Source organism: Priceomyces carsonii (assembly GCF_900007245.1).
Source record: "Priceomyces carsonii strain CBS4050 genome assembly, scaffold: Debaryomyces_carsonii_scaffold_5, whole genome shotgun sequence".
Classification (NCBI taxonomy): domain Eukaryota; kingdom Fungi; phylum Ascomycota; class Pichiomycetes; order Serinales; family Debaryomycetaceae; genus Priceomyces; species Priceomyces carsonii.
Window position 1 is genome coordinate 591,120 of NW_026946678.1, and position 17,775 is coordinate 608,894.

At 38.1% G+C, this 17,775-nt stretch overlaps 8 protein-coding genes across 8 annotated transcripts in view; 3 read left to right on the top strand and 5 right to left on the bottom strand.

Annotated features, from left to right (window-relative positions):
• Nucleotides 1-432: 432 nt before the first annotated feature.
• Nucleotides 433-1,359, bottom strand: PRCAT00004633001 (uncharacterized protein; the record flags this gene model as incomplete). Its single annotated transcript, XM_062954641.1, has 1 exon — nt 433-1,359. One exon carries the CDS (start codon nt 1,357-1,359, stop codon nt 433-435), a length of 927 nt encoding a protein of 308 aa, XP_062811324.1.
• A 483-nt stretch (nt 1,360-1,842) lies between these two features.
• PRCAT00004634001 (uncharacterized protein) lies at nt 1,843-2,730 on the bottom strand (the record flags this gene model as incomplete). Its single annotated transcript, XM_062954642.1, has 1 exon — nt 1,843-2,730. The coding sequence occupies one exon, from the start codon at nt 2,728-2,730 to the stop codon at nt 1,843-1,845; it is 888 nt and encodes a 295-aa protein (XP_062811325.1).
• Nucleotides 2,731-3,444: 714 nt separating this feature from the next.
• On the bottom strand, nt 3,445-7,494 carry MDS3 (Mds3p; the record flags this gene model as incomplete). The annotated part of the gene is made up of 1 exon (XM_062954644.1): nt 3,445-7,494. One exon carries the CDS (start codon nt 7,492-7,494, stop codon nt 3,445-3,447), a length of 4,050 nt encoding a protein of 1,349 aa, XP_062811326.1.
• A 1,018-nt stretch (nt 7,495-8,512) lies between these two features.
• Nucleotides 8,513-11,587, top strand: SLK19 (Slk19p; the record flags this gene model as incomplete). Its single annotated transcript, XM_062954645.1, has 1 exon — nt 8,513-11,587. The coding sequence occupies one exon, from the start codon at nt 8,513-8,515 to the stop codon at nt 11,585-11,587; it is 3,075 nt and encodes a 1,024-aa protein (XP_062811327.1).
• A 167-nt stretch (nt 11,588-11,754) lies between these two features.
• NOP13 (Nop13p) lies at nt 11,755-12,900 on the bottom strand (the record flags this gene model as incomplete). Its single annotated transcript, XM_062954646.1, has 1 exon — nt 11,755-12,900. One exon carries the CDS (start codon nt 12,898-12,900, stop codon nt 11,755-11,757), a length of 1,146 nt encoding a protein of 381 aa, XP_062811328.1.
• A 144-nt stretch (nt 12,901-13,044) lies between these two features.
• Nucleotides 13,045-14,715, bottom strand: PRCAT00004638001 (uncharacterized protein; the record flags this gene model as incomplete). The annotated part of the gene is made up of 1 exon (XM_062954647.1): nt 13,045-14,715. The coding sequence occupies one exon, from the start codon at nt 14,713-14,715 to the stop codon at nt 13,045-13,047; it is 1,671 nt and encodes a 556-aa protein (XP_062811329.1).
• A 1,456-nt stretch (nt 14,716-16,171) lies between these two features.
• Nucleotides 16,172-16,857, top strand: PRCAT00004639001 (uncharacterized protein; the record flags this gene model as incomplete). Its single annotated transcript, XM_062954648.1, is given in 2 exon segments — nt 16,172-16,229; nt 16,235-16,857. Coding segments are annotated over 2 exon segments (681 nt in total).
• An 846-nt stretch (nt 16,858-17,703) lies between these two features.
• UBI4 (ubiquitin) overlaps nt 17,704-17,775 on the top strand; it is a gene marked incomplete at both ends in the record, with an annotated part of 1,128 nt that continues 1,056 nt past the window's right edge. Inside the window, one exon of the mRNA XM_062954649.1 lies at nt 17,704-17,775. This exon is cut by the window's right edge and continues 1,056 nt beyond it. Within this exon, the coding sequence (XP_062811331.1) occupies nt 17,704-17,775 (72 nt within the window).

The following is a 17,775-nucleotide window of genomic DNA, read 5'->3' on the forward strand; positions in this document are numbered from 1 at the left end:
AAGAATTTAAAACCTTTTCAGTAGGAAGGCAGGGTTTTTAATCTTCGTAAGATCGTTTGATCAAACTAAGAGATTGTTCACATCCATTCTGTTCATCATTTAAGTTTTAAATCGTGTCAGAGTCGAACCCGAGCACTTGACAATCAAGTAAGTTTCCTAACTTGCAACCTGACAGGCACACGACGACTCTGCCAAACCCTATGAAAATATCATCAGTCTTCTTATCAATTTCCTCATTATATCCAAATTACATATGCACAAACCTAATGCTAAGAAGTACCTTTTTTTCGCTAAATATAGAATTTGCTACCTGAAATTGCTTTATTATTCACTTATTAAAACTTTATCAATAAAGGATATTATATATCATTTAATGCAAGAGTTACTTGCATATAGCAAAAGCATAGATTTAGTCTAAGAATTGCAGAGAACCTAAGTTATAACAACTAACCAGCTTAACACCGAATACATAAGACCTACTGGATACATAGCCAAGAAGACCCTCCCAGGAAGAACCCCTGAGCATTTTAGACTCATCATAGCTGCATATATGCTCCATGTGTTTAAAATTGCGATTACGGCAAGACGTATTATTTTCCACTTTAAGAGCAAAGAACATAATAGTTCACCTATCACTATTGGAAACATCGAATATCCTGTTGCACTGATCGCAGACATGAATGAAATATTTCCTCCGAGAAGCTGAATATTTAATCCGACGACAATAAAGAATATCCAGATAAAGGAAAAAGAACCCGAAAAAACCAGATTTGCCTGATTATTCGAGCTTGCAAACCCCAATGTAGCCGAAAATAATAATGAAAAAATCAAGGGTCCCCAAAGATCCCAGTCGAGCGTTCCTACGTTAACTGATTCGCTCAAATTCATACCAGCAGTATCTTCTTCGTCATATTCAGAAACCGATATCCTACGGCTATCTAAGATTTGTTGAGGAAGTTGAATACCATTACCACTAGCGAAATCAATAAGTCTATTCTGCTGCTTCTTAGCTAATTTGCTCAACTGCATTGGCCAAATAACTATAGCTAACCGCTTTCCGATCCGTAAGAGATCTCTCTTTAAGGTCTGCCATATGGGTTCATCCAAAGTATCCCCTCCAGTGTATTGACGTTCCTTAATTTGGTTTCCATTAGAAAAGTCTTTTGCCGAAGTGAATGGAGTGAATGCCGAGGATAAATCCACTTTAGGCTTCCAGCCAGAAGGTTTTTGAGATGTCAGTTGATTAGAAGGTCCTGAAGCTGCTTGTTGATGTGTTTGCTTGGGTGGAACTTGACTAGCCACATCTTCATCTGGTATTATAAAATCATCTGCACTCGGCAGGTCCCAACCGTTTGACATGATTCTAAAGATATTAATTATCTTACCAATGTGTTGATCAGTACAAAATCAAGGCTTTATTTTAATTTTATACATAGCAGAACACGTGACACATATTATAATTATTGCAAACACCTTAACTTAAGTGATTCATTTTGTGAAGGCTACTGGTGTTCTTTGATATTAAACACTACAAACCAGCCTTCTAGATAGAAAATTACGAATATTCAATATCTACAATTAATTTAAATAATATATAGTTTTTAATTTGATGGCCCTAAGTCCTAAAATTCAAGTAGAAGTTTGTAAACTTCCTTCACACCTCTAAAGTGTTATTCTTTTAAGGTATAGGTGAAAAGACCTTATCTACCTTCTCACGTAAATTACATAAATATGACTACATCAGAGTTGAATTTTAAAAAAACTTAACTTTATTGAACATACTCTACTAACTCACTATAAATAAAGATCTTTGCTGAACAAAAGCTGAACTAAAGCGGTTACCTAATCTTCAAAGCTGTTAAATGCCGGATCATTAATTCTCGTAACTCCATATTTCTCTGATAGCCTTTCCAAAGTTCTAAAGTCTTCAGCTGGTAACGTAAATGTTTTCAAATTATTGATAATTCTTGCTTCTGTTACCGATTTTGGTAAGACAACAGTATCTCTTTGAATGGCCCAAGATATCAAGACATTAGCCGAATCCACACCATTCTTGTCAGCGATTTCATTAATGGTTTCATTCTTAAATAATGGAGCACCACTAGAGCCCAAAGGTGAATATGCCTCTATCTTGATCCCTTTCTGCTTTGAGTAGTTGTATAATTCAGGCTGAGGAAGAAGAGGGTGTGCTTCAATTTGATTGACTGCAGGCATAACATTTACCTCTGGATCGGATAACAAGGTCTTCAACTTTTTAATGGTGAAATTGGAAATACCGATCGCTCTTATCTTATCGGTATTAGATTTCAATTTTTGCAACTCTTTGTATGTTTCCACATAGTTCCAATCCTCATATTGTTCATCCGTTTCGGGATCAATAGATGCGGGCCAGTGAATTAAATACAAGTCAATGTATTCAGTTTTCAACTTTTTCAATGAAGTATCCAAAGCCTCCTCTACATTCTTGTGGTCAACATTCCACAACTTGGTGGTTATGAAGACTTTTTCTCTAGGAATACCAGAATCCTTTATGGCCTTGCCAATCTCTTCTTCATTACCATACCTAGCAGCAGTATCAATGTGTGTATATCCATTTTTCAAAGCAGATTTGACAGCTTCGTAAGCCTCTCCTCCCTTGCCACTCTTATAAGTCCCAAGACCAATCTTTGGTATCTCTACCCCTTGGTTTAATTTAAATGTATCGTTATTTATTCTCAAAGTTTCAGCCATAATATCTATACTTAAGTCTAATCTAAGTCTAATTCTAATTCTACTGTAATATGTTACGCCGAATTTACATTCGTCATCTTTCTTTTATATTAGAGATAAACTTATTATCAATATTGCTGCTAATGCGGCTCAAACATATATGCGCTATTACAACATACCTCTGTGTAAGAAAACGATCAGAGCACGAAACCGATTTTTTTTTCAATAATACAACACCTCGGGAAAGTGTAAATCAATAAGCGGAGTTGCGACCAGTATATTCTTGGAAGCTTTGCTCTAAACGCTAACAATACACTTAATGTGGAGAGATGGCTTACAAAACAATTATATTATACATTTTGTTCGGCATTTACACGGACAGAAAAGCTCGTGCGGGAACGTAAATAAACTATAATACTAAAGAAGTGGCTCCTCCGTAAGCCAAGAAGAGTGGACGAAAAAAACCGAAGATTCAAGACAGCTTTGCCTTAAATATTTAGTTAACATTGCCCCAAACCAGCTCTGGTTACGAACTGGCCGGAGCAAGAGAGAAGAGAATCACGCTGACAGCAGATAATTGCAAGTAAGACAGTGTCTTATTATTTTATGCGAGATATATGCATCCGAATATTCAATCAGTGTGGTAGCAACTTTCGCAACTTTTGTTCCTTTACATCTTGCTACCGAGCCCATGCACGTGCGTATATATGTAAATAATAGGACTTGCTCAGAACCTTATTTCTTCTTCAAATGATTCCGTAGAAAGAAACCATGATGCTTCTTTGTATTGGCCTGGTTAGAAGGCGCAGGGGAAGATTCCTCAGTGCTTGGATTCAAATTTGAGAGAGTCCTTGAAAGACTTTTGCGAACAAGGTTACCTTTTTCGGACGGCTTCTTGTCTGCTTTTTTGTCCGTTTTCTTGTCCAGCTTCTCAGATTTCTGAAGTTCTCGAATCATACGCTTGTCGCTTTTCTCCTGCTTGGACTTTAAATTTTCATCCTTCTTAATTAGCTTGGTAATTTGCTTATCTAATTCTTTATTACGTAATTTAGCATCTTGTGTCTTGGTCTGTTTTACTGGTGTAAAGCCCCCCACATTTCGGAGACTAGAATGCATCTTAGCTTTATCTGACCCCCCATGAACTACATTACTTAGTATGGAACCGAGAGAAGACGTTGAACGAGTTGGATTCAACTTAGGAGGAGTGGCACATTCGACCTCTGACTCAGCATTATTCCCTCCTTCTTCCTCAGAAGTCTCTTCTTCAGCAATATTTTCGTCGTACAAATGGGTAAGTCTGTCAATCTCCAATCCCAAATCAGTTTGTGACTGCTTCAATATCCTACTCATATGTCTCACGTTTAAAGCTCTTAACATCAATTTAATATCCGCTACTATAGAGGCAGCTTCATATATTAATTCGATTGCGTAGTCCCTAGGGACAGGTGAGTTAGGAGAGGCAATCTGTTCTAAAGTCACCAGTTCCATCTTTTCTATCTCCAAGTTTCCAGCCCGTTCATCTAGAGTACTTTGAAAAAAGTCAGCACGTAGATTATTTGCCCTATCAAACACTGACTTTGATTTTGGTCCTACGTGAGGCTCTTCGCGATTGTCCAAATATCTTAGTTCAAAATCATTCTCCTCATCGCTAGACCTTTTGCCCGACGAATCTTCAGTAGAATTATCTGCAGAACCTTCAACATTACTAGATAAGTGACCATCATCATTCCCTACTTTAGAGCTGGAGCTCGACTTTCTTCGTCTTCCCACTGTTGACATGTGCTTTAGACTAGATGTTTTCTTCATCAAAGCAACATCTAAGTAGCCATCATCAACTGTATTCAAAAAACCCTGATATTCATCCAAAGGAAATTTAAAATTAGGATCTATCTTCGTGTTTGTCAACTTTAAAAGTTTAAAATACTTATTTTTTAATTTCTTACCTTCCAGAGATATATAATGCTCTTTCCTACCAATAATTCCAAAGAGAACTTCACTAATTAGATCATACAACAAGGGAACATCATAAAATTTAGCAATTTGCAAGTTGTCTAAGGCAGTCGGAGTTAAGAGCCACTTATTACCCACTTGGCCAGTATACAAATATTCACAAAATGCTTTCAACGTAGTTGTTGAAAAGGGCATATAAAGCTTTCTTGGAACTAGTGATGGTTCCATTTTTCGACGCTCTTCTAAATTTTCAAAATCAAGTAACGAGGAGAGGGAAAGACCTTTTTCTTCCTTATTGCCAAGAACTAAAGAGTCATCTGAAAAGATTGATGGCGTTGAGTCCTTTTTATCACCATAATGAGATCCTAGAGACAGTAATGAAGCAAAGCTGGGGCTCTTTTTGGAAGCATTAAGCTTTTCACTAATTCCTAGTAGTTCATCCGTCGAGCGATTGTTTTTGCCTGGTGTACCAACATTTGCATCATGGGAGGGCTGGAGACTTTCATGTGAGCTCGATGGTCCAGATAGAGACGGCCTTGGTGATGACATTGGAGAGCTTCTCGGAGATTTTGAAAGTGGTATATTTCTCAATACTGTTAAAGTATGAATCAAGGAAGCTCTGGGAGAATTGACATCGTTGGAACCTTTTCTAGATGTGCTCTTGAATAATGAAGGGGTCGAAGGAACGGCTGGCAAAGGTTCCTCCGGTAAAGGTAGCTGGGGTGGTATTTCATCCAAATGAACACTTACAATGCTGTTGTCGTCTCCTACCTTGGATGAGTTAATTGGTGGACTCACTTCATGGGGATCCACAGAAGATGAGACTGACTCTAGTGTCGGGCGACCTGCGCTTGCTTCTGCCATTACGTCGTTGATTTGTTGCATCTCTGTTTTTGACCGTAATTCCTGAAATGGCAACCTGAACTGAGGACCACCTTTATTTTCTAGGACAATACCAGAATCATCCGGCCGCTCGATCGGCACAATGTGTTTTTCATTTGAATGCTCAGGTTCTTCTTTCAATTTCTCTTCAAACAGGTGGACTGATCGTACATACCCTCTCGCAAGCAATTCAATGAAATACCTTCCCCATCTTTCCATCAATACTATGAGGGACACTGGAATCCTGTCTCCAATCGAAGAAATCAATTCAAAATCTGAGATAAGGTCACCAAATCTATCTAAAGCTTTTCTGCCCAAGGTCACCGCTGCAGGAGGGAACACTGATCTCACTGTGGTAAAATTAGATTTAGGAGCAGCATAGTGTACGTATTCACTAAAACTGATGGCAGCTGGTGTATCCAGAGAAATTGCAGACAGTCGCCTGTCATCCTGCTCATCTTCTCCCAGAGAGCTTGTATCCTCTCCATTACAATTATTTGTTAATTTTTTATCTACTTTGTCTGATTGTAGCTTTAATTCCGAGCTAATCAAGATGTTAGTTATGGGTAAACTGACTGTTATCATCACGGTAAAATACCTAATACTGCTTGTTGTCATAGAAGTTATAAAGTTTCCTATCAAAACAACCTTATGATGTGACTGCCAAGCAAATCCTCCCCAAAATCTGTGTGAACCATAGTCATGGTTACAAAAAACATTCAATCTTGACCACTTTCCTGTTGGCTTATTGTACACAAAAATAGAAATATGATATTCGTTGGGCAAAAATCCGGTGATAACAATATTTTGTCCAAATAGACCTCCTGTAGGATATCTAAGATTGTAGGGGATAGTTTGACTATCGATAATTGATTGATCTTTCGCAGTCCTCTCTTCTGAATATAAAGGAAGAGACTTTCCTGACTTGATGGATTTACCAAGCCTAAAAGAAATGAGTGGATTAATAGGAGGTTGCCCATGCTTCGTCCTTACTGGGGCATATACTATTATTGATTCTTTCTTCAATGTATCATCTCTGCTGTTAGAACGCCTCTCTCCAAAACTCTGGCCTTGATTCGAGCTATTTTTTGCTATTGAGTCGTCAAATCTATCAGTAAAGTTAACAATTATGCTGTTTGTGTAATCAACATTCAAATCATTGTCGTCATTTATTCCGCCAACATTACCGTAGCCATATTTCTCATTCAATTTATCATGAGGAATCCTTAAATGAGTGTGTTTTGAACTCACATACTTTTTTTCAACCAAATCAAATATTACATTTTCGAATATGGGTTTGGAGTTTGCATCTTTTCCTCCTGCTATAAATATTCCAAAATGGTCACTCTTATTTGCAAATGATAAACTACCTATGGCAGTCATCTTGTGGCTGTATCTGGGCCCCGGAACAGTATTGTCTGAGACAAACGTCGAGCCATCATCTAGACAAGCCCATTTACTAGTTTCCAAGTCAAATTCCCATAAATCATTACAGGGAACTAAAGGAGGACTAGATGATAACGTATCACCTTCTCTTTGCTCATAATTCCAGTCTTCCGGTACAGTTAACCCACCAAATACATAAACACGGTTATTCATTGCTGCAATTTCGTGAAAGAGCCTTGGTTTCGGTTTTGGGTCCCCTGCTTTAACTTTAACTCTTTTCCAAACTTTTTCGATCAAATTAAGGTAAAAGAACTCTCCTGATAAATATGCTCGGATATCTTTGGGTTGATTGTTGGTTAAATGCTGTCTGAATGCTCTTGAGATATCTTGGATTGTCACATCATTAAGTTCTAACCCTATAGTTAAACCGCCGTAAGCAAATACCAAAGAGTTGAACAAAGTAGAAGCCGAACCCGTCCGTACATGTAAGTTAAGCCTATCATCAGCTTCCGTAGGTGGAAGCTGTAATCTGTAACACGAGCTTGCTGCTGGTGTTAATGTCGCCATTGGTATTTATCTTGCCGCTGACTGGTTGCCTGATAATCGATCGGAATCACCCATAGGATGAATCAACGAGATAAGACCTGATTATTATAATCAACTGCTTCGTAGGTTTAATCTACTTCCTAGGTCCTTTACTTTACAGATATATGAAATTGGCTTCCTAGTGACTTATATTTGTAAATACCTTATACTGTCTCCACTATGCTATATCAAATTATTTTGGTGACATTTTTTGTGTGTCTTCCTCAGAAAATTTCATGTGCTTGGCAATTTAGAGCTGTCGCAAGAGATCTATGATTGTTCTGAGAACCTACCTATACAGAGACCTCGCCTGAGCGCTATATAGGGTGGGTGTAAAATTTTCGCGGAATGCATATTAATAGGGACTGCTAATTGACGGTGAACTCGTCTCCGGCCCCCCCGCCCTAGTAAACTGGCATTCATGTATTAGTATTTCGCACCCAAAAGTCGCAGATAAAAGACGACATAATTGAGGTAAGAGTTAAAATTTCCTGAGTTTATGTCGCGAACAAAATAAGCTTATGTAATAGTGAAATGGGAAATTTCATTTACCGATTGGGAAAGATTCAAGCAAACACAAGGATGGAAAGGAGGGACAGATGAAGCGGACCCAAATAGTATGTCTCGGTAAAGTACCGAGAATATACCGGCTTGATAAGAGTGGAATTATGTGCAGAATAAACACAGTAATAAAACAGAAATAGCTGGCTTTGGTGGAAATCGAGGATAACCGTAAGATTGACGGACAACCCTCGGAAAATCAGAAAGAAGCTGTTCTCGAGCCAGGCATTTTCAGGCAACTATATAGTATACGCAATTGCCAAATTCCATTTTGTTGATGACCCACACTATTCTAAGCAAAAAGTTTTGAATTTTGGTCAACGCAACGTAAGTATAGCAATTGAGTATTAGTGATCTATCAATTGGCAAATCGATACTAATTGAGACTAGTTAACGGCATCAATAAGAAAATCCCTTAAGGTTAGAAAGCAATAACGCCATGTCCGATACTGCTACAGAAAAATCAGCAGGGTCTGGTGCATCGAAGTCAAGCACAAAATTGGGTAAGTTTACAACAGGTGAGAGCTGGGTTTCTCCCTTCAGAACGTCTAGTCTGTCGAAGAAGAATCTTCATAAGCAGTACGTCCAAGATAATTCAATTAATAGAATTCATGTTCCGAAGAAGTTTGCTAGTCACCCAACTTTGGAAGCCCAAAAGAAAGTCAAGGAAGAAACACCCGAGTCCGGTGGTGCTAAGGAGGATCTCCTGGAAAAGACAGAATCTAAAGTAGACGCTGGAGAAGAAGCTGAAGACGAAGCTAAAGAGGAGGACAAGGAGGAGGGAGAAGAAGAGGGTAAGAAAGAGGACGAATCAGCTGATGAGGATGAGCCGAAAGCAATTGCTGATGAGGTTGCCTCGAAGACAGGTACATCTGATATTGGTTCTGTAGCTGATGATGCTGAAAATAAAGAAACTGTATCAAAGGCTGCTGTAGATAAGGTCGAACCGGTGGGCGAAAAGAATACAGAGGCTGACGACGAGCTTAGTAAGGAACCCGAAGAAACCACTGTCGCAGACTCTGCTCCAGATGATAACTTACAAGAGAAAATCAAGAATGCCCCCATTGAATTAGTTACACAACCATCTTTCAAATATGAACCGGTTACAGAACCCGATCAAAAGGTTTTGCAAGAATTTCAAGACAAACCGGCATTACTAGCCCACTATCAAGAGCTTAGTGCTACAGCAATTGGTTCAGCTTCTCGTGCCTTGGACGACCCTAATAAGGTAATTGATTTAGGAAGTGGAATGAAGATGACTCAACAACAGTTACTCGATATTGCAGCTGCTAGGGTCGCTCCTGTGATAGCTAATATTAATGAGCAAGTTGATAAGACTAGAACAGAGGATGAGATAAAAAGACAGGATGAATTAGCGACTAAGGTTAAAGCACAGGAGAAAAAGTTGACGAGTGACTACGAGAAATACAAGAAGAAGGTTGAAAAACAAAAAGCTAAATTTAATAAGGATATCGAGGATAAACTTGCAGAGTTAGCCAAGAAAACGAAGAGTGCAGAGACGGCTGCGACAAACTTTGAGAAGACTACAAAAGAAGAGATTTCAGAGGCAGACAGCGAATTTAAAAAACGCGAGGCAGAGGCTGTCGAAAAACACTCAACTGATAAGGAAAATTTGATCAAAAATCACGAAGAGTTAGAGGCAACCAAGAAGCAAGATTTAGAAGACGCCAAAGCGAACCAGGAAACGATCACTCAAGAGATCGAAGAGTTGCAAGAAAAAAAAACTGCTTTAGATAACGATAACTCCGAGTTATCTACTAAAATTGAGGAATTGACGTCCGAATTGAACGAAAAGACAGAGGAATTGAGTGATTTGAAGGCTAAGCATTCTGAGAAGAAATCATTAATCTCAAACAATTTAGCAACAAAAGATGAGTTGGATACTAAAATAGATACAGCCAAAAACGAATTAGCCGAAAAGCAAAAGAAACACGATGAATTGACTACTGAAGTTGAGCTGTTAGCTGGTACTTTAGCTCTCTTTTCTTCGAAATTATCCACATTAGACAATGAGAAGAAGGAGCGCTCAAGGAGATTATCCGAGGCTAAAAACCACTATCACGAGTGGGAAAGTGAGAAACAAGAATTAGCAAAGAAGGTTGCTAGAGAACACGAACAACAAAGATTAGAAGCCAAGGAAGCGGCTGAAACCAAAAGAGTTCACGAAGAGCTTGAAAAGGAAAGGTTGAAGCGTGAAGAAGAAGCTAAAGCTGAACAGGAAAGAATTGCTAAAGAGAAAGCGGAAGAAGAAGAAAGAGTTGCTAAGGAGAAAGCGGAAGAAGAAGAAAGAGTTGCTAAAGAGAAAGAAAAAGAAGAAGAAAGGATCGCAACTGAGCAAAAGGGTAGAGAATTAAGAACAAATGGACCTTATCTGGAAGCTAAGAGCGTCTCACTTGGGCTTGCGACAGCAGGGTTAGGGACTAGTGGATCTAGTGACTTTGAGGCTTTGAAGCAAGAGAATGATCGTGTCCATAAGGAGCGCTTGCAAAAAGAAGAAAATGAAAGATTGAAATTGCAGGAAGATATTGCAAAACTCAAAGAAGAGAAGGAAGCTTGGGCTCGTTCAGAACAGGAGGAGTCTGATAAACTCGCACTGTCTAAAGCAGAGGAAATTAAAAAGCTCGAAGCTGAACACGAAGCAAGACTTGCGGCTTTCAGACAAAGATTGGAGTTTGAGGAGTCTGAGATGACAAGACTTTCGGATGAAGTCGAAAATTTGAAAAAAATTAAACAGTTGAGAGCAGAAAAGGCAAGACTTGCGACTGAAATTTCAACAGATGGTAAGACTGATGATGTCCAGAAACTTATTGATGAAAGAGAATTAGAACTAGCAATGCTCAGCAAGCAGATTAAATTGGAACGAGAAATTGTTGACAAAAAGCACGGTGACAAGAATCCTTTTTTAGATAGTGGCAATGAATTATCAACATCAGATACAGGAGCTACGTCTAAACAGCAACTTCTGGAACCAAAATCGGAAGTTGCCAAAGAGAAGGGCAAAAATAAGATATCACCACCTGCTATAATTGTTGGCAGTGGCGCAGGGGTTGCTGCTGGTGCGGCTGGTGCTTCTGCTAGTAGTGGAAGTGGTGCTAAAGCAGGAACCAGTAGTAAAGCAGGGCAATCTAATGGGCATGAAAGTTCCAAATCCAATAATTTATTTAAAAAACTTTCGAGAAGACTCAGTAAAAGCGAGTCTGGAGAGCAAAGATCAGGAAGTGTTGGCGCGAAGAAGGACGTTTCAGACAAAAAAGTAGCCGCTAAACAAAAAAGTGACACTTCAAAGAGTGGTCCCGTTAGTATAACCAAACAACCAGCTGGTGTTTCCGGATCGAGGAGAACGTTGAACTCTGTCGCATCATCCGATTACGACACCTATTCTGTATATGAAGAAGTAAGTGATGCTGAATATGAGGCTCACAAAAATAATCCCAACTACATGGAGATGAGTACTGAAGAATTGAGTAAGAAAAGAACCCCAAAGAAAGTTTGATTTTAGCTCTAAAAATTCAATTCGGTGAAGTGTTCATTCTTCAGTTTCAATTTATCTTTATTTTTATTCTTGTTTTTGTTCTTTGAATACTTTGTTTTATTAATACGTTGTACACATATTTTTATTCAGATCTTTTCTGAAAACTATAAACTTGTAAAATTACTATTTTAATCGAATTTAATCTTTTTACCTGTGGATGGAAGGATTGCGGCACTCGCTCTCTGTGCCGTTGCTAATGCAACAGATGACTTCATTCTTTTGTTATCGTTTACATGATATTTGTCAGGCTTACCTCGCTTAACTGGAAACTCCCTAGTGTTGGGAGGAGTTTTATTATCATCTTCTATGTCATTTCTTCCTGTTGTTTCGGTGGAGTCTTCATCTGGTAAGATTCGCTTTCTACTAGGGGTACGTTTAGAGCGATCTTCACCATACTCTAAACGTAAGGGCCGATTGATCAATTTCTTTGCTAGTTTGGATTTCAAGGCGGTTGTTGGACCGCTTTCGTCATTGAAATCTATGAATGCGAAACCTTTACATTTTCCAGAGTCTTCAAACGTTGCCATTCTCACATTCACAATAGTACCACAATGTCTAAAATGTTCTTCGAGGAGATCTTTTGTGGTGTCGAATGATAAATTCCCAACAAATAGGATCCTAGACGGTGGATTTTTAGAGAGAGACTTAGAGGGATCTTTCTTTGGTCTACCCTCAAAAGAATGGACATCTTTAATCAATAGATTTCTCCCACCTAACTGAGTTTCACTTAGGGAAACTGCACTGATTACATGTCTAGGACCTGCAAAATCCATGTATGCAAACCCTTTAATCTTTTTATCCTTCCTCGGTAAGTTGATTCTAACGATATCAGATTCTTCAATTTTCAATAAATCGAGATCCAGCTCACTTTCATCAAGCAGTTTATATGAAGCCGTTTTGGCGACGAAATATCGTCTTAAATCCTCAACTGTAGTGTCGTAAGATAAATTACCAATCCATACGCCAAAATCTGACTTCTTTGTTCCAGCTTCATTCTCTGCACTCGAGTTTAAGTTTGTGGGCTTCGTTATATCCAACTTTCCTTTCTTTAAAAGCCTCTGATCTTTCTTAGACAAAGGCACATTTGCTTCTAGATCAATAGATATCTCTTCAAGATCGGAATGTGTTTTATGAGGTTCATGAGAAGGTGTTTTCTCACCCTTGTTGGTCTCTCTATCCTTCTGACGACTTTTCTCCTTCTTTCTTTCTTTCTTCTCTTTTTTTGATTCTTTCAAGTGAGACTTGCTGTCTCTGCCGGATAACTCATCACTCATACTGTTTGAATTAACAAAGATGGTTACAAGAAACTATTTTGAGCATCTCATCTTGATAAAATTTATGAGGTACAAGGGCTACAAACCAAATATTAATACATAAAGTGAGCGACTGCCCTTTACTATATTATATTGCTATACTATTCATGAGTCTTGCAATTCCAGCCAAAAAAACTTTCTCCAAAGCTCACCTGCTTCATTTATAATATTGTCCATGAAATCAACTTTATGATTGTTCGATGAATCATTCGATATTAAAGTGCTTGATTGAGTGGAATGCGGTTGCCTTTTCATTGGACTATCATAGTTCTTCTTGTTTTGTTTGTATTTATAAGAATTAGAAGGTAATCTTGATAAGTACTGTCTTATTTCATGCTGGTCCAAATCCACTAATGTATTCTCTTTCGATCTTAACAAAGCCAATGAAACGAAAATTAATTCTATTTGGGGATCTAACTTGGCAAAGGGAACATTATCATCCAAAGAATTATCCAAGTTCCAGTTTTTTAACTTAGAGGAAGGAGTAGATAAGTAGTTCAGTTGATTGGTATCAAGATCACTTAGTCCATTTATAAGATCTTTGAATGATTTTGACCTTTCGTTGAGCTTTGATTTTTGATCAGTTTCATCTTCGTCACTCACAGACCAGAAGACATCCGGACCAAGCTTATTTAGCAACTCTTTGTCCATGTCTAATTTATCATTATAATATTCCATATCTCTTTTGGGATTTTTTAATCTCCAGCCCAACAATAAGTCCCATATTCTCCCTCTATCGAATTTTGACCACACCTTTGCTCCACAATATTTCAACCACCAGATTAACCATTCATCGTCATTATTTCCAAACTTATTTAAAATCTGCTCTTCTTGAAAGAGCTTGGATAGTTCAGGCAATAACTTCCTTAAACAATAAATGAAGAAAGAAACCCTATCTTCGATTGTACCTCCACTTATGGGCAATATAGTTTTATCTATTTTATTAGATGTCGAGGATTCTTTATTCCTCTCTTCTGGGGAATGTAGTATCACTAACACTAATCTTTCGTAAACATCGTGAAAAGACATTTTGGTATTTGACGTGTCCTCGAGTAATGAATTAAGAGAAGAATTGAGGCCCGATATACTTTCAATATAATTCGAATAGTCATCAAATAAGCTCTTGACGAATCGCTTGTTATTTGCGTTATCTCTACCCACTAAAACCCAGGGAGTATTTACAATAGGGGGGAACCACTCTGCCAAGTTCAAAGCTATCCATGTCAATGCCTCATCATATTTGATTATTCGATTCCATTTTAATGTGAACTTCAAGATAGACTGTTGTAAAATCTCAAATATTTGAGATTCAATGTCCGATAATTCAAATGAAGACGAGTGCCTCAAACGTTGGACATATTTCCCTAAATCTTTTCTTATCTTTATCTTTATTTCATCTTCTTCAATTCCAGGGCTTGAAGCTGTTGAAGAGTCTGAGCCAGTAGAAGATTCACTGTCACTTTTATTGATGGCATCAGAATCCGGTTGAAGAAATGGATTTATAACAAAAGGATGATACTTCAAAAGTATGGGCCAGATTCTAAATCTTAAAAATGGAGGGAGTCCTTTCTGTCTTGATATAAGAGCCAAACCATGATGGTTCTTGTTTTCTAAGTAGAGTTTGCACAAATTGAATAAATCCAAGTCATAGTTGAATGATGGCTTCTCATCGTTCTCTGAACACGACGACTGAATAGTGGCCAAGCCATCCAGAGAAGGCGAGCTGGATGTTTCATTACTCTGCTCAGTTGGCAGTTTATTAGTGTCTTCAGACATTCATAAATTTTTTCTCTTCACCTTAATACGAAAATCTTTTTAGACCGTTCTATAAAATGTCAAGGCACTTGAGATCTTGAACGAGTGAGATGGTAATACTACTTGGTGTTCCTAGCGGATCCCAGAGTATATGTACCTTTCAGTTAAAGTAAAGCTGTCCTTAAAATCCCAGAAGCCTGAACTTCGAATGTGGCTTCTGTTCTAAAGTGGAGTTCCTTTATCCAAAAGTGAAACCCGTTGATAACTTTGGAGTAGATATCAGAGCCTTAGAAACAGTGACGGCTATTCTGCTGTGCCGGTAACCTTAAAGCTCAAGAGAACCACAACAGCCGGCTCTTTAGCTCACACTACGTGTTGGCATATACGGTCCGTCCGACATGGAACGATCGCACTGCAGATGAGATAACAGAGGAGACATACAGAGGGAAGGAAATAGCGACATAAGATGTAATGAATTGTCAAAGTTATCTTCTTGAGTTTTTACAAGGCGATCTTCTCGTGTATTTTGATTTACTAACTAAGTATCCAACGCTTGTCCACCTTATGATCCAAATTTTGTACTAGATGGACCGAAGTCATTCGACTAATATTACCAATTAGGCACGCGACAAAGCTAACGGAAGAATCTAGCGCGTGATCAGAATTTTCTCAGGGCTAGTAGTAAGTTCGTATACAGGAGAAGTCAAGAAGCTAAAGTAGTTATGAAACATTCAAGCTGCTACTTAACATGGTTGGGGCGTCAAAAGGAATGTTCACAAAGAAATCTCTAAACTATGTATTACTTGTTAATATTTTAGGTGTTCCATCTAAAACTGGAGTCTCGGGTGTCGCTGCTTAATGGCGGGTCCCGCGACCAATATTTTACCGATCTAGTGCCGCGATTGATGGCTATTATATTAACTTTGCTGCCGGCAAATTACGTGCGCTATTTCCTTTCGGTTGCAAGCAGCTAAATAAAAAGAAAACCAGTAAGAGCTTCTAGTATTCCACGGTATGTCTATAGATTTACATTCCTGATTGAATTTAATGAATTAATAGCGTTGGCCGTGAGCATCTGGTACCATAAGGTTATGTTTCGGTGTAAATAATTAAGTTCAGCAATTTCAGTTTGCGCAATATTTCCCGTCATCATACCCCCGTGTTTTCTCGTAAATCTATTTCTTGCACCCCTATAAATGGATGATCGGTAAGGTTTGTATCCGGCAAGCGTGAAAAGAATATAAGTTTGTCTAAGGGAATATTATAGGGTAGAAAGATCATTTTGATCTAAAAAATCACACGTTGACGCTTCAGGTAAACCGACCCACTCTTTCTTAAGACGTGGCGTTTTCTAGATCAACCTGTCACGATCAGATTTATTTGACGTTTCAAGTGGCAGAAATTATAAGTAGTTGAAACAGAGTCGAATAAGATAAAGGAAGTGGCAACACGGAATAATATTTGGTTGAAAAGTGATATGATTAACTTGTACAAGACATTTAGATCTAACTCAATAGACTGGAAGATCAAAAACGGTGAGTATCCTACTTAACGGCGAAAAACGGTTTCACAACTAACAATTTAGCTACTGATAGCCATATTAGTGGTCCGTTTAATCAAGATTTAATTGAAATTTCAATATCGACGTTCAACACAAAGGACTTATTAAAAACAGAACATGTGCTAACAAAACGATTGACAAATAAAAATTCAAGAGGAGGCTCCATATTGAAAGCTTTGACGATAATATTGTATTTAATACAAAATGGATCGGAGCAGTTCGTTGCATGGGTCTTGAACTCAAAGTATTTAATTAAATCTCTTGGGCACCAGGATTTCGATTTGAAGTTTATGAAGCTAATATCAGACAGAGTTGCATCTATCTTAAATTATTGTGAAAATCCAGTCGAGATGGAGCATTTAAGGAATAATATTTACAAGCTAAGGAACGAAATGTCTACTCCTGGTCTAAAAAGGTCTAATTCTATAGAGGCAACGAGGGACAACTTGAAAGTTGAAAGAAAAGTTAAGAGTCTCGATATTCAACGCTTTGAAGAGCCCAAATTTGATAAGCTCACAGCCTTGGTTGAAGAGTCGACGGAAGATTTTATGACGAATGATGATTTGAAATACACTAATAACCCATTTTTTTCAATGATATAGCGAATGCTTTCATATTACTTTATTTATTCTTGTTTAATATTATATTCATTCATGTCACAATTGTGGTTACGTAGTTAAAGCAAATCAATTAGTAGACATCAAGCTCTTGCAGTGAACTCTATCTACGAACGAGTTGCCTTAGTTAAGTTGACAACTTTAATGATCTAAGTTTCAGAGATAGCTGCAAATATACAGCACGTGTTCTATGTTTGGATTCGTTCGAACAGGTGCCGAAGTCTTGAAACAACAATGATCAAAAGGTTTTGCTATGGTTGTTCAATTGTATTGGATATGGCTAGTACGTTCATCGTCTAATTCAATGAAGAGAACCTTCTTTTAACTTGACTTTCTTGTGTCTAAATTTCTTTTTCTTCATGTTTCCAGTCTCAATCTTTGGCCGGGAAACCGGTCAGTGGCGTCTATAACTTGTGTCAAATATGACTCTTGCATATTGGCAAGAGCGTGGAAATGAATAGCGAGAAACGTAGGATCTAGCTTACTCATCTGATGTTTCTATTCCAATCGAACAATCATAGCTAATGTCTGATCAAGGGCTGTCAATGACTCCTATTGCTCTGGTTTTTAAGTGAGATGCGGCTGTTGTCTGCTGTTCAGCCTGCTATCGCACTTTGATTGCAAGAACAAAATTTCTTTTTGTTCTATGATTACTTAATTAGGAAACGAGCTGACCGAGAGAGGCCCGGTGACCAGTAGTGTTATAGGGGCTATATAAGGGAGAAAATTGCCACTCACTGAAACAACACACCATTACAAAATACAATAAGATTTTTATAAAGAATATTTAATCAATATATCCAGTGAATATATCTAGTTAGCACATCGGAAATGCAAATTTTTGTCAAGACTTTAACTGGTAAGACTATCACCTTAGAGGTAGAATCCTCAGACACTATTGAC